General features: G+C 36.0%; 1 protein-coding gene and 1 long non-coding RNA gene across 3 annotated transcripts in view; one reads left to right on the top strand and one right to left on the bottom strand.

Moving 5' to 3' along the window:
• Window positions 1–19,051, top strand: part of paqr6 (progestin and adipoQ receptor family member VI) — a 75,877-nt gene extending 56,826 nt beyond the window's left edge. For both annotated transcript variants that reach the window (XM_049464860.1, XM_022668706.2), the window contains exons 6-8: window positions 1,551–1,647; window positions 4,211–4,355; window positions 7,651–19,051. In XM_049464860.1, coding sequence (XP_049320817.1) covers window positions 1,551–1,647; window positions 4,211–4,355; window positions 7,651–7,934 — 526 coding nt within the window. In that variant the 3' untranslated portion in view covers window positions 7,935–19,051. The remainder of the gene's footprint in view (window positions 1–1,550; window positions 1,648–4,210; window positions 4,356–7,650) is intronic.
• Window positions 17,918–19,293, bottom strand: LOC125781269 (uncharacterized). The gene is made up of 2 exons (XR_007424489.1): window positions 19,260–19,293; window positions 17,918–18,046 (listed from the first exon to the last, which is right to left on the bottom strand). It is a non-coding gene; the product is annotated as an uncharacterized LOC125781269 (long non-coding RNA).
• Window positions 19,294–23,659: the final 4,366 nt, after the last annotated feature.

A 23,659-nucleotide genomic window follows, 5' to 3' on the forward strand; every position in this document is an offset into this window, starting at 1 on the left:
CAGTGGGGTCCAAGCACAGAACCTTATTATTAACTTATTTATCACTTTTTTTGACTTTTTGACACATTTTTTAATCTTCCAGTTCTTTATATTGTGTCAGAATAAAAAAAGCATGAACTAATATATATGTTTCAACATTATGTTTAATAATATTTTTTTTATATTGATTAGGAAGGTTTTTATTCCTTTTCCTGTAAAGTCGGTACTCTGGAGATACAAGGTTTTTGTATGAGAGTGTTGATGTTTAGTGTTGATTAAATAAAAAATATTCAGTCCAAGCACTGAAACTTTGTAAAATCTAGTTTTCAATCCAAAAAATGACCAACAGCATTAAAAAATCTGATTATAAAAGCAGAATTTATAGTTGTTATTAATTCCTGCAGCATTAAATAATGGTTCATTTTAATATTATTAGTATGATTAAGTTGATTCCTTTAGATTTATTTTCCAACTAGAGCATTTATGGTAGGAACATTTTACTAGTGTATTACACACTCAGCACCAGATGATTGTTAAACACAGATGCATTGGGTAATAGAGGAGATGGTTGCAGGGTCAGATAAAACAGCAGTATGTAGCAGTGATGTGTAACTACATGTTTAGTTTGACTGGTGTTCACATGAGGCCCATGAGTGACATGAAGTCTGGAGGCAATTTAAAAAAATGCTGAGACAGCTGAGCTGTAATCGCTCACTGTGAACCTTCAGAGTTCACTTAATTACAAACTCTTCATTTCTGTCTTCCTTATTAACGGTCCTCTAGACAGTCATCAACCATAACATTAAAACCACTTGCCTAATAATGAGTACAGCCCTCCTGTGCCATGACATGATTATACACTGCCTAGCCAGAAAAAAAACAGTTGCCATCAACATTAAAAGGTCACACACTCTAATATTTAGTTGAACCGTCTTTAGCTTTGATTGCTGCACACATTCACTGTGGCATTGTTTCAATAAACTTCTGCAATGTTACAAGATTTATTTCAATCCAGTGTTGCTGGATTAATTTTTCTCCAAGATCTTGCAGCAGCATTGATGATGGTAGAGTCTGACCAACCACTGCACAAAGTCTTCTCCATCCAGCACATCCCAAAGATTCTCAATGAGGTTAAGATCTGGAGTCTGTGGTGGACTCTCTCTCAATTCATGTGTGAAAATGATGATCTCATGCTCCCTGAATCACTCTTTCACAATTCCAGCACCATGAATCCTGGTATTGTCATCTTGGAGTATGTCCGTGTCATCAGGGAAGAAATATAAAATCCATTGATGGAATAACCTGCTCTATATTCAGTATATTCAGGTAGTCAGCTGACCTCATTCTTTCAGCACATACTGTTGCTGAACCTAAACCTGCAGACCAACTGCAGCATCAACCAACCCCACATCATTTACTTACTTAAATCCAGTTGACGACTTATGTATCACATGTACAGTGTTTTCATATGATTCTTTGCTGTGGTTTATCAGCTGTCTGATCTGCAGGGAAATACCAGTCTTACATGAAACTAAAAAAAAATTTTCTTCTTCTTTTTGCTGCTTCTGTAGATTTCTAGAATTGCAGTTTCCACACAAGAGTAAAATCCTGCGGACAGGGGCGTTCGTCTTGCCGTTCGTGTTTGATAACATCCCTCTTGTTTACAGGGTAGGTAACAGACAATCAAATGACTGTGCATGTATTATCTGAATAAACAATTTTATAATGATTCTCTATATGATTCACTATACTTTAAAGCTCTCGTTTTCCCCTTACTGTCACAAACCCTGGATACACATCTGGACTGAGAGACATAAAACGGTCATTTTGATGAATTGCCTGCCATCCAGACTGTCCTTCATTCAGCCATTGTCGCCTTCGTTTGCAGTAGAGTCGTGAACAAGAAACCTGGACTTCTATGAACTCAAACAGAAATGTCTTTAGCAACAAATCCAGGTTTTGTATGGGATCCAACAAAGCTTGATTCAAGAGCTTCAATCCTATGACAACCAGTCGCCCCTAGTAATGATACGAGGACATCCTTCTGCCACATACGTTGCCTTTTTGAGAATTATAATGCTCACCCACACACAGCAGGGGTTTCCCAAGAATGGCTCCATCAGATTGTAACACTTCCTTGGCCTGTTGGGTCTACAGCTTTATGGCTATTCAAGCATTTATGGGAAGCTGGGACTCCAGCTTCATCAACCTACGAGTGTAGAGCAGGATCTACAGGCCCAGCTACAGCAACATCTGTGAGTAAATATGCTGCAGGATGCCGCAAAGAACCTATACGCCTCCATGCCAAATCACCCAATCCCATCTTCTTTTGTTTTATAATTTTATTTCTAATTTTTCCCATTTTTCTCCCCAATTTACACGGTCAATTACCCAACCCACTCATTAGGACTCCCCTTATCACTAGTAATTCCACAACACACCAGGAGGGTGAAGACTAGCACATGCTTCCTCCGATACATGTGAAGCCAGCCACCGCTTCTTTTCGAGCTGCTGCTGATGCAGCATTGCCGAGCAGCCAGCGCGCTTGGAGGAAAGCACAGCGGCTCGGCTCCGGAACATCAGCTTACAGACGCCCCGTGCTGCAGACATCACCATAGGAGTGATGTGGGGAGAGAGCGCCACCTACCCACCCAGAGGGAGCAGGGCCAATTGTGCTCCCTCTGACGCCGGCAGCTTGATGGCAAAGCTGCATGAGCTGGGGTTCGAACCTGCGTCCTCCTGCTCATAGTGGCAGCGCCTTAGACCGCTGGCCCCCCAATCCCATCTTCTATCTAGGCCGGATGAGGCCAACATGGATGTGGAACCAACTCTAGAGCCTCCTTTCAACTCTACAGATTTCCCCAAGAAACGTATCCTTTGACTCTTAATAGTGTAATCACTTACTGTACATACAGCTCTGGAAAAAAAATTCTGAAAAGTTTCTGAATCAGTTTCTCTGATTTTGCTATTTATAGGTTTATGTTTGAGTAAAATGAACATTGTTGTTTTATTCTATAAACTACAAACAACATTTCTCCCAAATTCCAAATAAAAATATTTAGAGCTTTTATTTTCTGAAAATGAGAAATGGCTGAAATAACAAAAAAAAAGATGCAGTTTTTATGAATCACAGTTTTAATCACATTTTAATGCAGCTATCGATTATTTACGTAATCGAGTATTCTACTGAAAAATCGATTCAATTAATCGAGTAATCGGATAAAACATAAAATAAGAAATTTTACTTAATAATGAATGACCAATTGGTTTAATTTTTTAATTCACAACATACATTTCCACACTGCACAAATAAAAACATCACAAATAGAAATAAATAAAACATAAAATAGACAAAAATACCACAAGTAATAATTTAATAATTAATAATTTAATAAATTAAGTTAAATTATTTAAACTTAGGATTTCTTGTAAGTATTAAATATAGGGCATTAATCAATAATAAAGGCATAAACATTGGCTTCATGTTGTGCATCTTACCTAAATGATATTTCAGTAAGTTCATGGCCAGCTAACTTTAACATGTATTTATAAATTCCACAGCGCTGAATTTACTGATTACATAAAGCCTGTTTTAAGTCTCTGTTGTAATAAACTAACCACACATATTATTCACACAGTATTCCTAATAATCAGCACTCCACAGCGCTGTCGTTCTGTTATTAAGGTACATTAATGTTAATCTCTTTGATTTGTTATAAGTTAAATTTACCTGCTCACCGCTTAAAAAACCTTCGCCTCCTTCACCTGCTTCATGTGCGTGGGTGACGTAACGCTAAGCGCTCTATTTCACATTAAACGTCTGTGCTAAATTCCGTGCTTTGCGTTTTAAAATTAATTAAACGATTACTCGTGGCACAGAAAATTAATTGATCATTTTTTTTTTTTATCGAGTAACTCAAATTACTTGAGTAATCGTTTCACCCCTATTACACACTGCTTTTGGATAACTTTATGCCACTCTTGGTGTAAAATTTCAAGCAGTTCAGCTTGGTTTGATGGTTTGTGATCATCCATCTTCCTCTTGATTATATTCTAGAGGTTTTCAATTTGATAAAATCAAAGAAACTCATCATTTTTAAGTGGTCTCTTATTTTTTTTCCAGAGGTGTATATCATTAATACATTCACACATGTAAAGTTTCATTCCATTCCAACAACTAACACATGGAATTTCTCTTTTTGTGTCTGTGTATCTGTGTATGTGTGTGCAGCTTGTGCTGTGTTTTAGTGGACATTGTAGTCACACTGAAGCTGTGAGCAGTCACTGTTATCACCTGCTTTTTGCCTTCCTGACGGGTTTCCTGTTCGCCTCTCACCTTCCCGAGAGACTGGCTCCCGGACGCTTCGACTACTTCGGTACAGTACAGCTCTACTTCATCTCTGTATTGCTTTTTAGGGTTCAAGCACCGAAGGTGCGTAGAACCCTATTGTTTTTGCTAAGATTTTTCTTCTTCTTCTTCTTCTTATTATTATTATTATTATTATTTTTCTCCTGTAAAAACAGTTGTGCAGCCTAAACCGTAAGTCATAGAGAAATGAAACTTGGTAGGTAGATGTAGGATCAGTGCATCTCGGTGGACAACAAAAATGGCACCGATTGGTCAAGTGGTGGCGCTATAAACAAGGAAATTCATTTTTCACAATTTTCTCAATAACTCAAAAACCATAAGACCTACATTCAAAATTCTTTTTTTTGATGGATTCCTTGGGTCAATACCAACAACTTTCCATTTTGGACCATGCACTTCCGTCTATATAGATTTTGTGCTAATTTGCATAATATGCAAAACCTACTTTTGCAAACTAGTCCTTTTGACCAATCCTGGCATGTTTGGTATCAAAACACTCGTGAGAGCATGCGCTTCAATATCCATTAAGAAAAAGTTGAAATATGTAAACAATATGGCCGCCATATGCAAATTAGTCCTTCCGGATATATGCCCCATTCACTTCAAGAGGTAAATTTGGAGCACTGTTTCTCAGCAACCGTGCAACCTAGCAAGTTGAAACTTTACATGCAGAATCTATCATACAGCCTCTAAAGGATGTTCAAAGGGCACCTTAATCAATCAACATGGCTGAACACCATCAGCCAATCAGCATTCAGCAGACATTTTGGCAGGCTGAATGTTGCCCAATCAGGATGACACTTGGCAGTTATGTTCAGGTGGAGACACTGTAGTGACCTGCAAAGTGCTGAAACAATCCGCCCACTGGGGGGCGCTGTTCCAAAAAAACGAGTATATGTCAATCATGCTGTACTATTTTGACATCTAATTGTTTTTGCCATATTTAGTACAGTGGCTCTGACAAATTTCTCAATACAACTATGTTTAAAAAGTGCTTTGTTCATTCATAATTGCTAATTGTTTGAAAATAGCTATATTGAAACTACTCTCTGGATATTTGGCCTATCACCTCCATTTCAGTCTTGCTGCACACTGTAGAGTCTCTAGGTAAATGTTCATTAAAAACATTTGTGAAAATTTCACATACAATACTCTCCAGGCATCAAGCAATCTGTGCGTCCTTGGAATTTCTAACCTAAATTGCTGTAACTCTGCAGTATTTGCTGTAATCTCACAATGTTAAAGACCTCTGTACAATATCACGCGCCATTTAATACAGAACTAGATTAAGAATAACTTGACATTACATGTCATATCAGAACATTCACTCCTTTGTGCCTCTTCTCAACATTAATAACAGGTGAAAGACTTTTGATCATTTTAAATGTTACAGAATGTCTCCAATTGTGTTAGACCTTCTTACACATCACCATCCTATGCTCTAGTAGGCACCATTGTGCTAGTTGGTGCTTGATGAAGCGCCATTTAATTCAGAACTAGATTTATAATAACTTCATAATTACATGTCATATCAGAACATTCACTCCTTTGTGTTAATTTAAACTTGTTTGGTCAAACATTTCAGCTTGTTCTGCAAAGGTTCAAAGGTCAATCTGAATACCACTTTGTGAACATTCTGGTTGAAGCCACCTGATCAATACCAATAACATGTAGACACCTTTTGACTAGTTCTAACTCACTTAATGAATATCCTACAAAGTTCACTAGATTTACATGTGAATTTAAGCACTGATCAGGTTGAAAGGCCTCTGCTCAACATTAATAACAGGTGAAAAACTTGATAATTTCTAAATGTGACAGGGCATCTCCAATCATATTAGACCTTCTTACACATCACCATTCAATGCTCCAGTAGGCACCATTGTGCAAGTTGGTGCTTGAACCCGATGATTGCCGCTTGCGGCTATATTTAGCATTGCTTTTGTTTGTTTGTTTGTCTTTTAGAAATGGCTTATTGATAGTGAGTTCTAATACCTGATCAAATCTAATCCTGCAACAAATTCTAACCCAAAGTAATGTTGTAAGCTTCGAGTTTGAGCAGTTGATTATGATCAGCTATACGTTTTGCAGCTTATCTTAAAGGAACAATCAGTAATCAGTAATAAATGTAAGTGAGAGTGTGAAATGGTTATAGAAGTCCAATTTCCAAACACTTGGGAGAGTTTACTGCTTCACCTACACCTCCCCAGATGCAAAGCTCACACGGGTTGCCGGCCAGATTGACACACAGTGGCAGGTGATGACGAGTCTGTAGTTGATCAGTGAATAACAGAGCACTTAAAAATGATGAGTTTCTATGATTTTACCAAATTGAAAACCTCTGGAATATAATCAAGAGGTAGATGGATGATCACAAGCCATCAAACCAAACTGAACTGCTTGATTTTTTGCACCAGGAGTTGCTTAAAGTTATCCAAAAGCAGTGTGTAAGACTGGTGGAGGAGAACATGCCAAGATGCATGAAAACTGTGATTAAAAACCAGGGTTATTCCACAAAATATTGATTTCTGAACTCTTAAAACTTGATGTATATGAACTTGCTTTCTTTGCATTTCTCATTTTCTGCAAATAGATGCTATAAATGAGAGTATTTTGATTTGGAATTTGGGAGAAATGTTGTCTGTAGTTTATAGAATGAAACAACAATATTCATTTTACTCAAACATAAACCTATAAATAGCTAAATCAGTGGAACTGATTCAGAAACTGAAGTGGTCTCTTAATTTTTTCCAGAGCTGTGTATATGTTCCATTGTCCAAAATATGTCTGTCTCTATTACGATGGTGGTGGTGTTAAATTTCCCAGCTATGGTAAGGGAACCTTACTGAAGCTCAGTGATTACCTGTTAAGTAAAAAATAGCCAGCTCATCTGTTTATATAGCTGAAGCATACTGTTTGCGTGCTGTGTTGTCTATACCTGGCAACCCTGAGTGTGGAAATGAGAATGGGGGAATTAATAGTGACGGGCAGAAGCAGAGGCCACAACCCACACAGATTTTATGACAAACTACACAGTTTAAATAAGAAAATACTGTCTGATTTAAAATAAGTCAATATACCCACTCATTTACATTGAACACAATGGACAATATCGGGATCAGCAAAAATGATTAAGAGTATGTTGTATATTGCTATAATGCTATATTGATTAATTGATGGATTGATTGATTCATATATTTTATGATTAATCAATATCATAATTATCATAACAGGCTGGCCTAATTTCTTAACTGCATCTGGGTTAAGCGAATGGATCATTCATATCAATTTAATCTCTGCAGGTCACAGCCACCAGCTGTTCCACATCTGTGCGGTGGTGGGAACCCACTTCCAGATGGAGGCGGTGCTGGCCGACATGAGCTCGCGACACAGCTGGCTGATCGCCCACTCGCCGGGACCCTTCTTCCTGGGCACTCTCGGGGCTCTGGCCTTAGCCTTCATTCTTAACATGGGGATCATAGGTCTCTTCAGCGCGTGCCTGCTGCGTACTCCCAACCTCAGCACTTCAGGCCTCTCTACCACACACACAACACACACCACACACACACACAGCAAGGAGGAGTGAGGGGGCCGGCGTGGAGGTCCCCGCATCATTGCACAACCTGTCAACTCACACCCAGAGTATAAATGTGGCCCAATGGTTATTGAGAACCATTTGCAAACAACTTAGCACTTACGGTCCAGCTTACTTCACTTATAGATGAGTATCTGGATGCGTGTCGGTTCTTTTTTTTTTTTACTAAAGTCTGTGTATTCTCCTGTGTAACGTAATGAACGTAATTTTGCGTTTCGTCGCTGTTATAACAAAACCTCATAATACCACTCTGTGGCGAATGGACCAATAGAAATGTCCCACATGTAGGAGAGAGCATGGCCCAACCTACAAATGTTTTGACGTTGAGGTTTCTTACTATCTTAGTTTCTTAGTATCTACTCCAAGTGAGCGAGTAGAGACTAAAACATGACCTCCAAAACCCTGCAGAGTGCTGATTGGATAGAAAGAATCAATGCAATTATTTCTATGCAATGCCATTTTCAATGCCATTAAGGACATTTTCACACCTATAGTTTGTTTTCCTGTTTTAAATCAGTTTATGATGAGTTTACTTACATGTAGCTTTTCCCCCTTGATTTGGTTTGTTTTCACACAGGCAAAAACCTAAAGGCATCAAACTACTCAGGCGCTCTGTCTCCTCTGATTGGTCAGAGCTCTCTGGCATTGGAACAAGAATGTAAATATAGCCAGAAGGTTCAGGGTTCCAGGCCAACATGTGTTTGTATAGCTGTGCAGTGTTCAGCTTCCAAACACACAGTGTTTTCAATGAGATGTCTCTGTAGTAAACAGAGCTGTGCAGCCGTGAGCAGTGAATGCAGCACATACAGCATTCAGTGTGAAACATCTTAGCATGGAGCAGCAGCAAAGACAGCGTTTGATCATAGCTATTGTAATGATCTAGCTAATACATCAGGTTAAACTGCACTGAACAGCTGTTTAGCTCAAATGGAGCTAAAGGAGTATAATGGATAGTCGGGTCAGATCGAGATCACTTTCTCGAACAACCGCAAACCAAAACCTGTAAGAGGAGGTGGTCTCGGTCCAGTTCCAAACGAGCCCCATAAGAAAAGGTTCTATATAACCAATTTACAACAAGTTGACCAACTTTTAATACTATGCTCAATAAATTGTCAATTGGTGAATTGAGGCATAAACATTTAGTTGAAATTTAATTGACTGCAAAGCTGACCCCAAATACCAGCACCATATATGAAAATGTATAGTATATACAGTATATCTATAGGACCTTTAGTACTATGTTCATTTTTATTATTTTATAGTACCAATGTGCATTAAAAATGCCCCAACTGTGTTCTTGAAGAGATGCACCATTGAAATTTAGGACTCTGCCACTGTTTGTCTATGGAGGCTCAGTTGTAACAGAATGTAAAACTAACCCCACAGTGTGGAGGATGTACTTCAGTGAGGCTGGCTCTCACTGTGAGTTAGTTAAGTGCTTTGAAAAGAAAAAAAAAGAGAGAGCTTTACCAAGATTAGGATCCAAGATTTTCTTGCATAAACCAATGGTAGGTTAAGAATAAGAAACCTAGAGAAGACCCAAGACTCAACAACGTCTAAAAAGAAGTAGAATAACTGCATTCAGATGTATTTTGTGAAATATTGGACAACTATGACTTATGTGAGACCCAGACATGGGTGATAAAGGTGGGGGTTAGTGCAGGACATGCACTTAGTGCATTACAGAGGGGGAAATGGCCACCAAAAGCAGGGTTTTTAAAAAAAAGAATATTAAAAAAATATTAATAATTGAATGGTTTTCAGGCTGAATCTTAAGAAATATATGTCTGAATGGGCTTGGAATTCACGAGTAATATGAGACTGTAATATGTGGAGATTAAGTTTGACCAAAGTGTGTTCCACTTAAGGCACTTTTCCGCTGTATGGAACGTACACTACTTGACTCAAGCCTACTCTGCTTCTTCCCTTTTCCATTAGGCAAATTTAATACCTGGAACCAGATAATTTCTTAGCACCTACTACAAATGAGTCGAGAAGAGACTGAAACATGACCCCCAAAATCCTGCAGAATCCTGTAGCGTTTTTCCCTCGATTTGGTTTGTTTTCACACAGGCAAAAACCTAAATGCACCAAAATGTGCCTCAACAAACCACACAAGCCTGTTGTCTCTTCTGATTGGTCAGAGGTCTCTGTCACTGGAACAAGAACGTAAATATAGCATGATGTTCCAGGATTCCATACCAGCAAGAATATTTGTGCAGTGTTCGACTTTCAAACGCACAGTGTTTTCAATGTTGTGCTGCCGCAATCAGTGAAGGCTGCACATACAGCATTCATTGTGAAACATTTTAGCATGGAGCATTCCAGCATTCTAGCTATTATAATGATCTAGCTAATATATCAGGTTAAACTGTACCTGAACAGCTCAAATAAAATGAGTATAATGGATAGTCGGATCAGATCGAGATCACTTTCTCAAACAACCGCACCAAAACCTGTGAGAGAAGGTGGTCTCGGTCCAGTTCCAAACAAACCACTTGTGGTTTTGCCGTGCGATTGCTGTTTTCACACCTGCCCAAATAAACCACACCAAGAGTGCAAACCAACCAAGAGTTTTAACCAGACCAACTGTTGCTGGTGTGAAAACGCCCTAAAAATCTGACACTTGACACTTCTTTCAGCAGTTTTCAGCATATTGTTACTGCCTCATTGCCCTAATTATGTAGGTGTATTTCAGGGAATCATTGGTATTGGAAAACAAAGCAGGTACCAAGTACCCAAGAGTGAGTACAGCTCTGGAAAAATAAGAGAGCACTTAAAAATTATGAGTTTCTTTGATTTTACCAAACTGAAAACCTCTGGAATATAATCAAGAGGAAGACGGATGATCACAAGCCATCAAACCAAACTGAACTGCTTGAATTTTTGCACCAGGAGTGACATAAAGTCTAAAAAGCAGTGTGTAAGACTGGTGGAGGAGAGCATGCCAAGATGCATTAAAACTGTGATTAAAAACCAGGGTTATTCCACTAAATATTGATTTCTGAACTCTTAAAACTTTAGAATTATTAACTTGTTTTCTTTGCATTATTTAAGGTCTGAAAGCTCTGCCTCTTTTTTGTTATTTTAGCCATTTCTCATTTTCTGCAAATAAATGCTCTAAATAACAATATTTTTATTTGGATTTTGGAAGAAATGTTGTCTGTAGTTTATACAATAAAACAACAATGTTCATTTTACTCAAACATAAACCTATAAATAGCAAAATCAGAGAAACTGATTCAGAAACTGAAGTGGTCTCTTAATTTTTTCCAGAGCTGTAAAGCCGAGTTGAGTTGAGTTGAGTCGTGTAGTCTAGGTACAATGCAGTGGAAAAGCACAGTTCGGCCCTTGTTCTTTTGTACCCCATGTTAGTATTTTCCCGCCCTGCTCTCCCCTACTTGGTACAAAATCTATTAACATAAATGTCTGTTGAGAATGATGTTAAGAAGCTTTTTTTATTCTCTCTTTCAGAAATACATTGTTGTACGTTTTGTTACGACAGCGACGTTTATATTCGTATCATTTCGGCTGAAAACCCTGATCGATATCAAGACCTTTCTGTTACTCTTCGTCCTGTGGTACTAAACTAAAGCAGTTATTTTCTTTATAAACGTCAGAAAGGTCAGGGGTTGAATGAAGCGAATGATGCTGATGAATAGTATTGAATGTTTTGTAATATTTTATCTTTTATCTACAGATTTCTGAGATTGTATTTCACTTTTATCTTCTGTTTTTTTTTTTTTGGAGAAGCTGTTCATAACAAACTGGAACAATGTAAACACAGCATCTGTCAGGAATTTTGGATTCATACAGCACTAATATGTCTCAATATTAGCAATATCCTCAGTTCTGTCATTAAGCTGTTTTAAGCTGAAGCATATACTGTATTTAATAGTTAGGAGGAAATGGAGAAAACACACTATAAGCTTTTTGAAAATAATCTAATCAGATTAATGGAGTGAAGTACTGACAGCTCAGAGTGGTAATACTGATTAACAGTATTAATTACAATAAATGCAAATGCATATTAACTGTGATTACACAGGAGTAGTGTGTATAGAATATATAGATCTCTGCAGATGTGATTATTTCACGTAGAAATAGAGTATGGATTGACTGGACCAATTCAAGGGCGTCTAGTCATGTCTTTGAATGTACACTATATGAACTAAGGGTATTGGGACACCTGCTCATTCAGCGTTTCTTCTATAACCTCCTCAGACCCAGACTTTTGCCTAGTGTGTATTTTTAGTTTATCCTAGCTATTTGAGATTAGCAGGACCTGCCAAGTATAAAAGCTAAACTTTGTCTTTGTACAGAAAATCGTTTTTGCAAAAAAACAATGTCCTTATATGGGGACAGTACTAAAACAATTAAAAATTATTCTTGCCATTTGAGATCAGAAGGACCCAACTCTACAGCAAGTAAGTTAATTATGAGAATTATGAGAATTGTTACCTGGACCATTTATCTTGTTACCTGGACTGGCTGTAAAAACTTTTGATTGGGATTCCCGACATCTTTTTTTATCAATTGAGGATCACAATGTTATGTGAACACTAGTTGTTATGGGCAGACCCCTATATGAGGCCAAAGGGTCAACATTTTAAAAATATATTATAATAATTTATTATCATGGTGCAGAGAAGCAGAAATGTAATGTCCACTCATGAGAACACAGGGTCTCAAGAGGATAATTAAGCCATTTTACAAAACACCTTTTGTATTGATAATATAATAGCATAATAATGCATTTAGGTCCTTTTAATAAGCTGTTTAAACTATGAATAATGAAGAATATTAACATATTGGAACTGGAACATTGGAACATGTTTATAAATCCTAAATAAATGGACACACCAGCTCACTCACGTTAGAGGGCTTGGCTTTGCTAAGCAAACATTATTAAGGTCATAGCTATATGTTATATGATAAGTCGAGAATGTAGTTATTGTGACATGTTGGATGATCACCACTAGGGCTGAGTATCGTATCAATTTTTTTGATATCGGTACTGATATGATACTTTCAACCAAATACCCATACCTAAACAATACTTTTTCAATACCTTTTTCTAAATTGTACCCAACAAAAACGAACATTATTCTCACACAATATATTTATTTAACAGATGACACAAGTAATCTCATTCTGTCACCATGAGAGGCTCCATCTTTCTCGATCTTGTTGAAACAAACAGTGCAGAGCATGTTTGAGGCGATTTATTAAGAACAAAAATCATTGTTAATGCTTAAACTACAAATATTTTTCCTATGCATATCGTTTTATGCGTTTAAAGAGTTATTTAAAAAAATATGAGCATTACACATGACCAAATTAAATTAAATTATATTAGTTCAGCCACAGTTCTAGACTGCTTGGCTTGGTGAAACAGTAGAACATAATGGGTGGGCATGTTGATAGTCATATTTCTAAAGCCAGAGCTAATAATGGCTAAATGGATAATGGTTAAATTGATGTATGAAGGAAAGAAATAAAAAAATGTTGCATATGTCTTCAACAGAAAACATCACATTATAGGTTTTCCTACAGTGTATATTCATTAAATTAAATTAAACATTCATAAAATACATGTACTTTATGTACATTTATGTACAATACTCTGCATAGGTGGTGCGTTTCATGCAAAGTATCGAAACCAGGCACTCATTTTTTTTACCTTTCAGTACTTGGTAGTACCGAGACATTTTGGTCGGTACCTTTTTACGTATTGAATTTCGATACCCAGCCCTAATCATCATCATAACTCGATCCCAAACCTTCCAACTTATCCCAGAAGTATTGGATGCAGCGCTATCATTTCTAGCTTTATACTTCTCTAACCCATGACTGGCATTATGCATGGTGCCAGTAGGTAGGGTCATGTTAATCTGCTTCTTTTTCTAAAAAGAGCCCTAATTTAATGCCAATACGTCTCTACAAAGGTGAGACAAGCAGTTTCTGCTCATTTGCTCCTTCATGTCAGCAATGGGTGCAATTTAAAGTAGCTGAATTCTGCATTCTTTAGAAAGGGTGTCCACAAATTCTTGGACATATAGTGTATCATGAGTTTTTCCATTGTAGTCTAATGTTATCTACTGGGAAATGCATTTTATGGAAGAAATACAATAACTGACATCAGAACTGTCATTCAAACTCCAGCTGTCCTGCACTTGCTACACATCTTGTCGATGCTGCGTTATTGTTTTATTCCTAAGAAAACCAGAAGTGTCCTTGAATTTCAGTGCTGCTGTGTAGGTATGTTCTACATGAAAGCATCTGGGGAGCAGGTCGAGTCTCATATAATGTTGTTCTTGTTGCTGTTTTATTTTTATTTTCGCATTCTCGCCGTTTCAACACGGCTCACAATGAAAGGAGCAAGTTCCATTCTGAAGAAACCCAAGGTTACGCTCGTAACCTGCTGATTTATTGCACACAAACACACACTTTGTTTACAGTTTCTTCAGGTTTCTGCTTGTGTCTTTTAAATGGAATTCAGTTGTTGAGATGTGAGTCATTCAGAGCGGCGTTCAGTGTGAAACGGTTCATTGTAGAGAAACTCTTTGACTCTTGATTTCTTTCTTAATGGTTTATAACGCAAATACAAGCTGCGCTCCAAAGACTGGGCTGTAGCCGAGGCGGGCTGTGTTTCTCGGCTGCTACGTCATAGGCGGCTGTTTTAAACTGAAGGACCCTTCTTATGAAGCCGAGACTTTCTGAGTGATTTCAAGGACTCAGCTAATGTATCTTTCCCATTCTTCAGTTACTCAGAATTCTTGGTAGAAGTTGAACACTATGGGAAAACAGAAACATTTGTCAAGGAATGGCAAAAAAATAAGTTTCTGGAGCAGAATTATAATTTATAAAGCACACAAGTTTTGAGCTGCAAAAGCAAGAGGCTATTCTTTCTGGTGATAAATCTACGAAGCCTCTTATGACTATTACATGTTTGTTACCAGTAGGCTACTAAGTACCTATTCTACCATAACTGCAGATTACACTTTGGAACGCAGCTAAAAACCAACACAAGTTTTACTTAAAACACCCTATGTATACCCTTGATAGCACTTTTTCATTTCCAATACAGACACTGCCATTCTTTTTATATAAAAAAATAATCTATTTTTTTTTTCCATTTTCTCCCCAATTTACATGGCTAATTACCCATCACCAGGGGGGGGGTAAGATTAGAACATGCCTCCTCTGACCCATGTAAAGTCAGCCTCCACCTCTTTTTTATTACCGAGAAACATCATAGCATGTTTGGAGGAAAGCGCAGTAATACAAATGGTTCCGATACATCAGCTCACAGACACCTTGTGCTGATCGACATCACCCTTTGGAGTGATGAGGGGAAAGAGCACCATCTACTCACCCAGAGTGATCAAGGCCAATTGTGCTCTCTCAGGGCTCTGGCAGCTGATGGCAAGCTACATGAACAGGATCTGAACCAGCAATCTCCCAATCATTGTGGCAGCACTTAGCCTGCTGGACCACTCAGAGCCGTTAGATACTGCAATTCTGACTATCTATCAGTAGCGATACCAAACTGATACCTTGGTTTTTAGGAGTTTTTTTATTATTACAGCCCACCTTACACTAACAAGGGTCCCAGCTAGGCCCAATATTCAGTGTATAACCCCTTCTGGGCCCAGCATTAAGTTCTTCAGTGACATCCATATGTGGGGCCGAAACCTGTAGATCCCAGTTGAGCTGCCCATAGGGCTCCACAAAGCATGTTAGTAACTATTTGGTTGGATATATGTTTATCTCTCTAAAAGGTAGCTTTTAGAGATGCCAATATTTGTACATTTCTCTCCAACAAAGCATTTCACACTGAACCACTTTGAATTTCTTGACGTCTTAACTAATTAATTGTTCGTTTAAAAGTAAATTCTTACCCGATAGCATTAACATTAATGTGGACTGAACCTGCGCTCTGTCACATTTTGTAGTGGCCCACATAACACTGGGAATGATGGCCAGAAGTGACTCAGATGTGGTTGCCTGAGATTTTGAAATGAATCATGTTGTTAAACTAGTGTTTGAGTGGGGGATCCAGTTCTGGTGGACAGTTTTGATGTAAAGCTGTAACAGTCAGCTATAGGGCCCTTTTATTAGCGATCTATTGCTGAGGTGTCTTGCTATCATAACAGCGGGAAAAGTACACCTTGCACAGCTTGAAATGCACAAAAAGCATTTTAAGAACTAATTCTTTTAATTAATCATGGGCGTGTTTTGGGCTTAACGTTAAATAAACCAATCAGGGTGTCACCCTCCATTACCTTTACGATCCATGTGTGCTCTGACTTTGGCATATTGATATTTAATGTCAGTGGTGCACCTGTGTTTTCTTTTGCCTAGATAGCAATACGCCAGAAATTTCCATTAAGACACCACACTTCCAGACCAACAAGCCCATCTGCGTAGATACAGTATATTCTATATACGACACAGGCACAAGGCGTGAAAATAGACTGTTGGTTGAGTGTAAAAAAATAAGATTTTGTGTTTATTTTTTTGTATAAATCAGCAGATATAAATCAAAGTAATATAAATAAGATAAAAGAGTTTCACATCTGTCTTATTTCTGACCCACTAACAAACAGCAGATATTGTAGCACGGGTTCAAACCACAGTAATGTCAATGCTATCACGGTTTAAATACTGCAAAAACCTGACGTTTCCAATACTGTGAAGGTCCAGCAATCATCACAATCACCTGAAGGAGTTGCCTCAGTCACTAAAGTGCTCTTAAATGAATGCCTACTAATGATTAGGTACATTCAGAGCTCTCTGTAGTCCTGTACTGTAATATAGACCAGTAGAAGCTTCTCTAACATGCTACAGGGTCCGGTGGGGTCGACACGTGTCGATTAAGGTTGCCAAATGAGATTATGGGTTATGAAGGAATAGTAAGTGCAGTAATGGTCTGTGTGAGAATGGTTCTATATTGCTTAAGCAGCAGTCTGTATAGCATGTAGGTGTATAGGTGCATATATGTGTTGTATGTAGGTGAAGCCCTGCAGGAGCGAGCGCGGCTGAAAGAGGGGGATTAAGGGATGGATGTGACTGGCTATTTTTGGTGTGGATCTAGAATATACATTTATTATGTTAGCAATACTACAGAAACACAATTTCTATGTTAGCAATGTAAGAAAAAACTGATTTTCTTTATTAGCAATACTACAAAACAAACAAAACACACACAAAACAACAACATATCTACTGCAATATGTTTCTATATTAGCAATTATACAAAAACAGTTTATACCTAACCTATGCTTCACAAAAAAATATAATTCCTGTATTGGAAATAGTACAGAATGTTGCTGTATTTCAAAAACAGTTTCTAAGCTAGTTAGCAAATGCTGTTCCAAAAAAAAAAAAATCACTACTTTCGTGCATCTGCAGTTAAACAAAACATGTTCAACATTAGCAGTGATGCAAAAATAAACGGTCCATATATTTTTTTCACACATACTTTCTATAAAAGTAATGCTGCACACAAAAGTCATTCTCTATTTTATCAAAGCAAAAAAAAATCTAATATTCTGTTATCAGTTCCACAAGCAGTTTGTAAGCTAGCTAGCAGTGCTACAAACATATTAGCATTGCTATATTGTTAATTTTCTGTATTAAAAATCCAGAAAAACAGCTGCCATATTAGCACCTCTATAAAAATGAAGTTCTCCGCACAAAAATAGGTTTTTACAAAAAAATTGCAAAATTATCATTGCTATAAATCAGTTTCTGCTTTAGCATTGCTACAAAAAGGCTCTATATTAGCAATATAAAAAAGTAACTAATTTTCTGTATTAACAATCCGACAATGTTTTTTGTAAGCTAATAATCAAGCTAATAATGCTAGTTAAACAAAAATATTTTTATATTAGCAATTCTACACAACAAATAGCTGCTAAATTAGCAGCGCTACAAAACCGTTTCCAAGCTAGCTCGCAATGCTGCCCAAAAGAAAGAAATTCTATATTAGCAGTGCTAATGAAAAAAGCTGATAATGAAAAAATAAATATCAATAGATATCTACTGATATAACACTAATTTTACATATTTAATATACTGCTGTGGAAAAAAAAACACTTACTTTGATTTTAATAAACTGCTTGAATTTTATATATTTTATATATTAGCAATGCCTCACACAAAGCGTGATTTTTTTTTTATATTAGTTAGCAATGCTAAAAACAGGTCATATATTAGCAATGCTACATTGTTAATGTTAACAATCCAACATAAAAGTTGCTCTTTTAGCAGTGCAATAAAAATAGTTACATATTGACAAAGCCTAAAATACAAGTCTTTTTATACGTATTGATAGACAAAATTAAAGCTACTAAAGCAGAATTTCTGTATTAGTAGTGCTAAAAAAAAACGCTATAAATATATTAGCACTGGTAAAAAAAAACATTATTTTCTGTATTAGCAGTGCTAAAAAAAATAGTTTGTTTTATCAGTTTCACACACACAAATGACACACAAATATCATATAGTCCTACAGAACAGTTGCTATATTAGCAGTGATATATAAACATGATCAATTCTAAAAAACAGAACACCAGCTTTCCCCCCTCACTGTTTTTACGGCAGAATTGTGTGTTTTGATGTTTTTTGCATCTGAAGTCAGGGACGAATTTTCATTTTATTATATAATAAAAGAATCTCTTTTAAAGGTCATCATTCCAAATATCTTCCATAAACATCTTCTAAAACATTTCCTCAGCATTAATCTGATCAGCTCAGAAAGCTCCAGTACAGGACGTGTGATAAATTATTCTTCAGCTCGCTCTACAGTTTAGGATATTATGGGCTGTGAGGGGTTCAGGCTAAAGGGAAAGTGAGAGAGATGATTTTATATCAGATTGACCCAAACGGTTACATTGTTCACTGTTAATCAGATTAAATCTACTGTTTTCACTGTTAACCATATTAAACTGTACTGACAGTGTCTCTTTATGATGAATAACAGACTGTTATAGTGACTGTGGCCCATTTACCGTTATCAGTAAAGTGTTTTTGTAATGTTTGCTACCATTTGTGAGAATCTGAGGAGCTCACCTATAAAATAAAACTCAAAAAAGACTGAAGACTGTTTGTGTTGTTTGTGTCTGTTCTCTTACAGTAATTCATATATAACATTACAACTCTGTATTAATAACAAGCAAAGATAAGTTACATTAAAGTGATGTAAGTATCTAGCTGAACATTTGTATTGATTTTTTTTGTTAGAAAAAATAAATCCACTAATATAACACTAATTTTACATATTTAATATACTGCTGTGGAAAAAAAAACACTTACTTTGATTTTAATAAACTGCTTGAATTTTTGCACCAGGAGTGGCATAAAGTTATCCAAAAGCAGTGTGTAAGACTGGTGGAGAAAACATGCCAATATGCATGAAAACTGTGATTAAAACCAGGGTCAATTCACCAAATATTGATTTCTATGAATATGAATATGAATTTTCAAATTTTCTGTAAATAAATGCTCTAAATGACAATATTTCTATTTAAAAAAACTGGGAGAAATGTTGTCCGTAGTTTATAGAATAAAACAACAATGTTCATTTTACTCAAACATAAACCTATAAATAGCAAAATGAGAGCTGTATTTCAGATCGGCATTCATCATATTTAATATTTCATATTTAATCACTTGTAATTTTCAATATAATGTGATATATAACAGTTTAAAATGCTACAATATAAGTATTTTCCAATAACAGTAATCAGTTTAATTAGTAGACAAATATATACCTTTTGAAAAATGCTAGTTAATTTCACCCTTATCACATGTAAATCAATGAAATATATATATATATATATATATATATATATATATATAAATAATTTATTTAAAATATAAAAAATGAAGTGCTCACAAAAATGAGAGCTTTACAAAGCTACATATTAATTAACCTTTTATGATGTTATTTTAATGACATTCTAAGGAATTAATTAATTAATTAATTATTATTTGGTAACTTGCTGCAAATAAATCTTCTGAATGCCATATGATCTTTTGCTCATTTAACACTTGAAATGTTCCACTATCGTTACAGTCAAATATGTCAAAATAAGTCAAAAATGTATTTGAAATGACAATTAAGATTTCAAGGGTCACTAAAGATAATTAAACATCAAGCATAAATGTATAGTATAGCTAGATAATCAAGCGATCAATTCAACGATGACCAGTAGCTTTATTTATTGATTGTCATTTACAATTAAATTAAGTGGCAGTTCAAGCAGTGTTAATATTGAAACAATAAACAATAAATAAACAATAAATAAATAAAAAAATCTTAAAAAAGGAAAGGAAAATTATATATAATATAATTTAGAACAGAATAGTTAGTTAAATTATAAATATATATTATAAATTGTTCTAGGAAATTGCCATATTCGGGTAAATGCTGAAAGGTAATAGACACACAGAAAAGTAAGGAAAGTACTAAATAGATGATATACATAAATATAGAGTATATATCACACTAGATTTTTTACATTTTTGCATATATAGAATATGTTTTTATACATACATAGAATATGTTTTTAAAGTGATCTTTAAATATCTATATTTACAACCTCAAATCAAAGTTGGATAAGTAATGGAAAATGCAAATAATAACAAAACAAAACAGGATTTTTTTTTTTACATTTAATTAGCTTTTTATTTGATTTCAGATAGTATGAACCCAATACATATTTCATGTTTTATTTGTTCATGTCCATTTAATTTATTAGTATCAATCATTGCTTTCTTTTCATGAGTTAATGAAGAATTGACCAATACAGTTGTTCCAAAATAGCCTGATATTAATAGTTTTTGTTCCCTTTTAAAATGTGTTAAATTAAATAGTAACAACAAATAGCAGTATATTTAAACAGAATTAACATTATTTTTATTTTACATTTAAGATTCAGCTATTCTTTCATAAAGAGCCAAAACAGAAGGAGCTGTTCTTTGTATTTGGTGGTGAAATATAGTCTGATGTTGAACAGAAGGGGGCATTAGTGGACCAATCACATCTTCACTGTGGATCCAGAGAAACAGGAGCTCTAAACAGCAGCAGATGATGCTGTGTACAGTGTGAGTACAGTGTAATTATTATCTCAGACACTGTGTATGAACACCTCTATGCTGTATATGACTGTATATGTGACTTTATGGAATGCTTGGCTGAATTTACAGTGCATTTAAACTGAAATTGAGGCTCAATTAAAGCCAGAACAGACCCACCTGCAGACCTGCAGAAACCAGAGCCATTTCTTCACATTACTGGCAGAGCTTTCATTGCTATCATTTTTAATATGCAGATAAAAAGCAGCACTTTTCAGTTTTTACCTGCCAAAAGCCTGTGTGTGCTTTTTACTGCTGGATTAAAGACTAATTTGGTCATTTAATTGGTCCATTTTAATTTTGTGTTGGAATTAGTGTGAAAACAAAGGAGTGAGATAAAAAATAACACTTTATTTAGAGGGTACCTACATAGAGACTTCCTAACACATTCATATGCATTAAACTTTTTTTTTTTTGCTTTATAAAGCAATACTTGAATACCATATTTTTTGCACTATAAGGTGCACTTTAAATCCTTTAATTTTCCCAAAAATCATCAGTGCGTCTTATAATTCGATGCACCATATGTATGAGTTCTACCAGTCAGGTATTAAGGAGCAGTAAAGCCACTCTGCTGAAGTACAGAGTTATACAGGAGTTTCAGTTTAGTTCTCCAGCACCGAGACTGGAGCAGTATTAGCATTATCCTCTAACTGCGCTAAGCGCTAGCTCTTTCATCATTCAGAGGTAAGTATATTGGACTGTAGCCTGCTGCTAACCCAGGCTAGCACTGCTGGAGCTGCATTAGCATTATCCGCTACCCACGCTAAGCACTAACTCTTTTGCTGTTCAGAGGTTGAAAGTATATTGGACTGTGGTCTGCGTGTTACCATGTTAAAACAAGCAACGCAGAACGAACCGCTAGCTAATAGCGCCCTGGCTTACTGGAACACTCAGGGTTCCTCAGTGTAGCTCTGTCAGGTGCCATTTACTAGCGCTAACCGCGGTTAGCCTCTAATGCTAATGCTCCTGCACCCAGTCTTAGTGGAAATCTGGAAATTTAAGTTTACTGTAAATAAACGGAAGCACTTTACTCACCCAAATAAATAGTTTTCAGGTGAGAAATATGTGTAGATTAACATCCAGCACTCATTTAACTTTAAAAGAAAGTGTTTTCTTTAAGAATTACAGTTTTGTTTATTTAGCTTAAGTTAGTTACCCTCCTCCACCACCCAGCGGTGAGACCTGCTGACTTTACATGTGTCATCCTCCTGGTGTTGGGGCATCACTAGTGATAGGGGGATTCCTAATGAGTGTATTTAGTAATTGGCTGTGTAAACTGAAAGAAAATGGGAAAAAAAGATATAAAAAAAGATCCCAGTTTTCTAATTGGAGTAAAAATAAATGTTTTATGTAAATAATTTTTTGTTTGATTTAGATTTTATGAATATTATACTTTCAACAATTTGATTTAAGCTATTGCCATAATATTTCCTAGCTTACTGTATTGCAATATATTGAATCATTACCCTATATTATGCTGCATATCTTTCTTTTCATTTCTTTACCAAACACAGCCTTATTATTCAGCGTGTTAAATATAACTTGGATGATGCGAAGCAGAAAATGCTCCTGAATGTCTAACACTGAACTATAGATATGTGGAAAAGTATAAACTATTAAAAGTTCATCTGCTTAAGAGAAGCTGTAATAAAGGTCAAATGTGAAGCTCTAAACACTTATACATTATGATATTAGATGTAAATGTTAAGGTTTCTTGTTGATTTCTTCTTAAATATGTGTTTTCTTCTTTTTTTCTGGCTCTGAAAAGTGAATAAGTTGACCTCAGTGGCTGTTTAGACTGAAACTGAAGTGAATAAAGGATGATCTCTGACACATACACAGTGCCGTCTTTGCATCGCATAATCATCCACATAAACATTCACTCACACAATTGAGTACATATCAACTGGCCTTGATTATGAACGAGTTTGGAGTCAACAGGTTTGGATACTCCAGATATTACAGTCCTATATTCATATCTATAATATTTGACAGGGCAATGTATGGGTACATGTATTTCGATACCTGATTTATTGCATTATTTCTTCTGAAATCAAGGATATTAAGAAGAGTTTAGCCTGATTTTGTTGGAGTAACTGTCTCCACTGCTCAGAGAATTGTTTTTGCTGTAGTTTGGAACATTGCAATGAGGATTAATCCTCATCTTATTCCAGAAGTACTGTTAGGAGCTCCATCATTCCAGAGAACATAGTTACAATGGTCTACAGCTCAAGGCTGGGGAGCTTTATTACAAAGACCCATGGTGTATTATATTATTCTGAGAGATATTATTATTTATACACTCATCATTAATTAAAATGTATCACCAGAAGGAAGTATTGGATTGCAATGCTAATCAAAAGGAAAATAAATGTAACCATGATTAAAAATAAACTGAATTAAACTGATATGGGCAACTTTTGGTCATATTTATTGAGCTACACATACAGAAATGGTGGTGAAGCACAAAAAGGTGGTTTGTATTAGAAACAAAAGATAATACAGGATAATTGGCCGCGCTGCGGATCCTCGCCTGTGTCTGACGGCGTCTCACCCAGGCGCGCTGC

Source organism: Astyanax mexicanus, chromosome 1, assembly GCF_023375975.1.
Source record: "Astyanax mexicanus isolate ESR-SI-001 chromosome 1, AstMex3_surface, whole genome shotgun sequence".
NCBI classification, from domain to species: Eukaryota; Metazoa; Chordata; class Actinopteri; order Characiformes; family Acestrorhamphidae; genus Astyanax; species Astyanax mexicanus.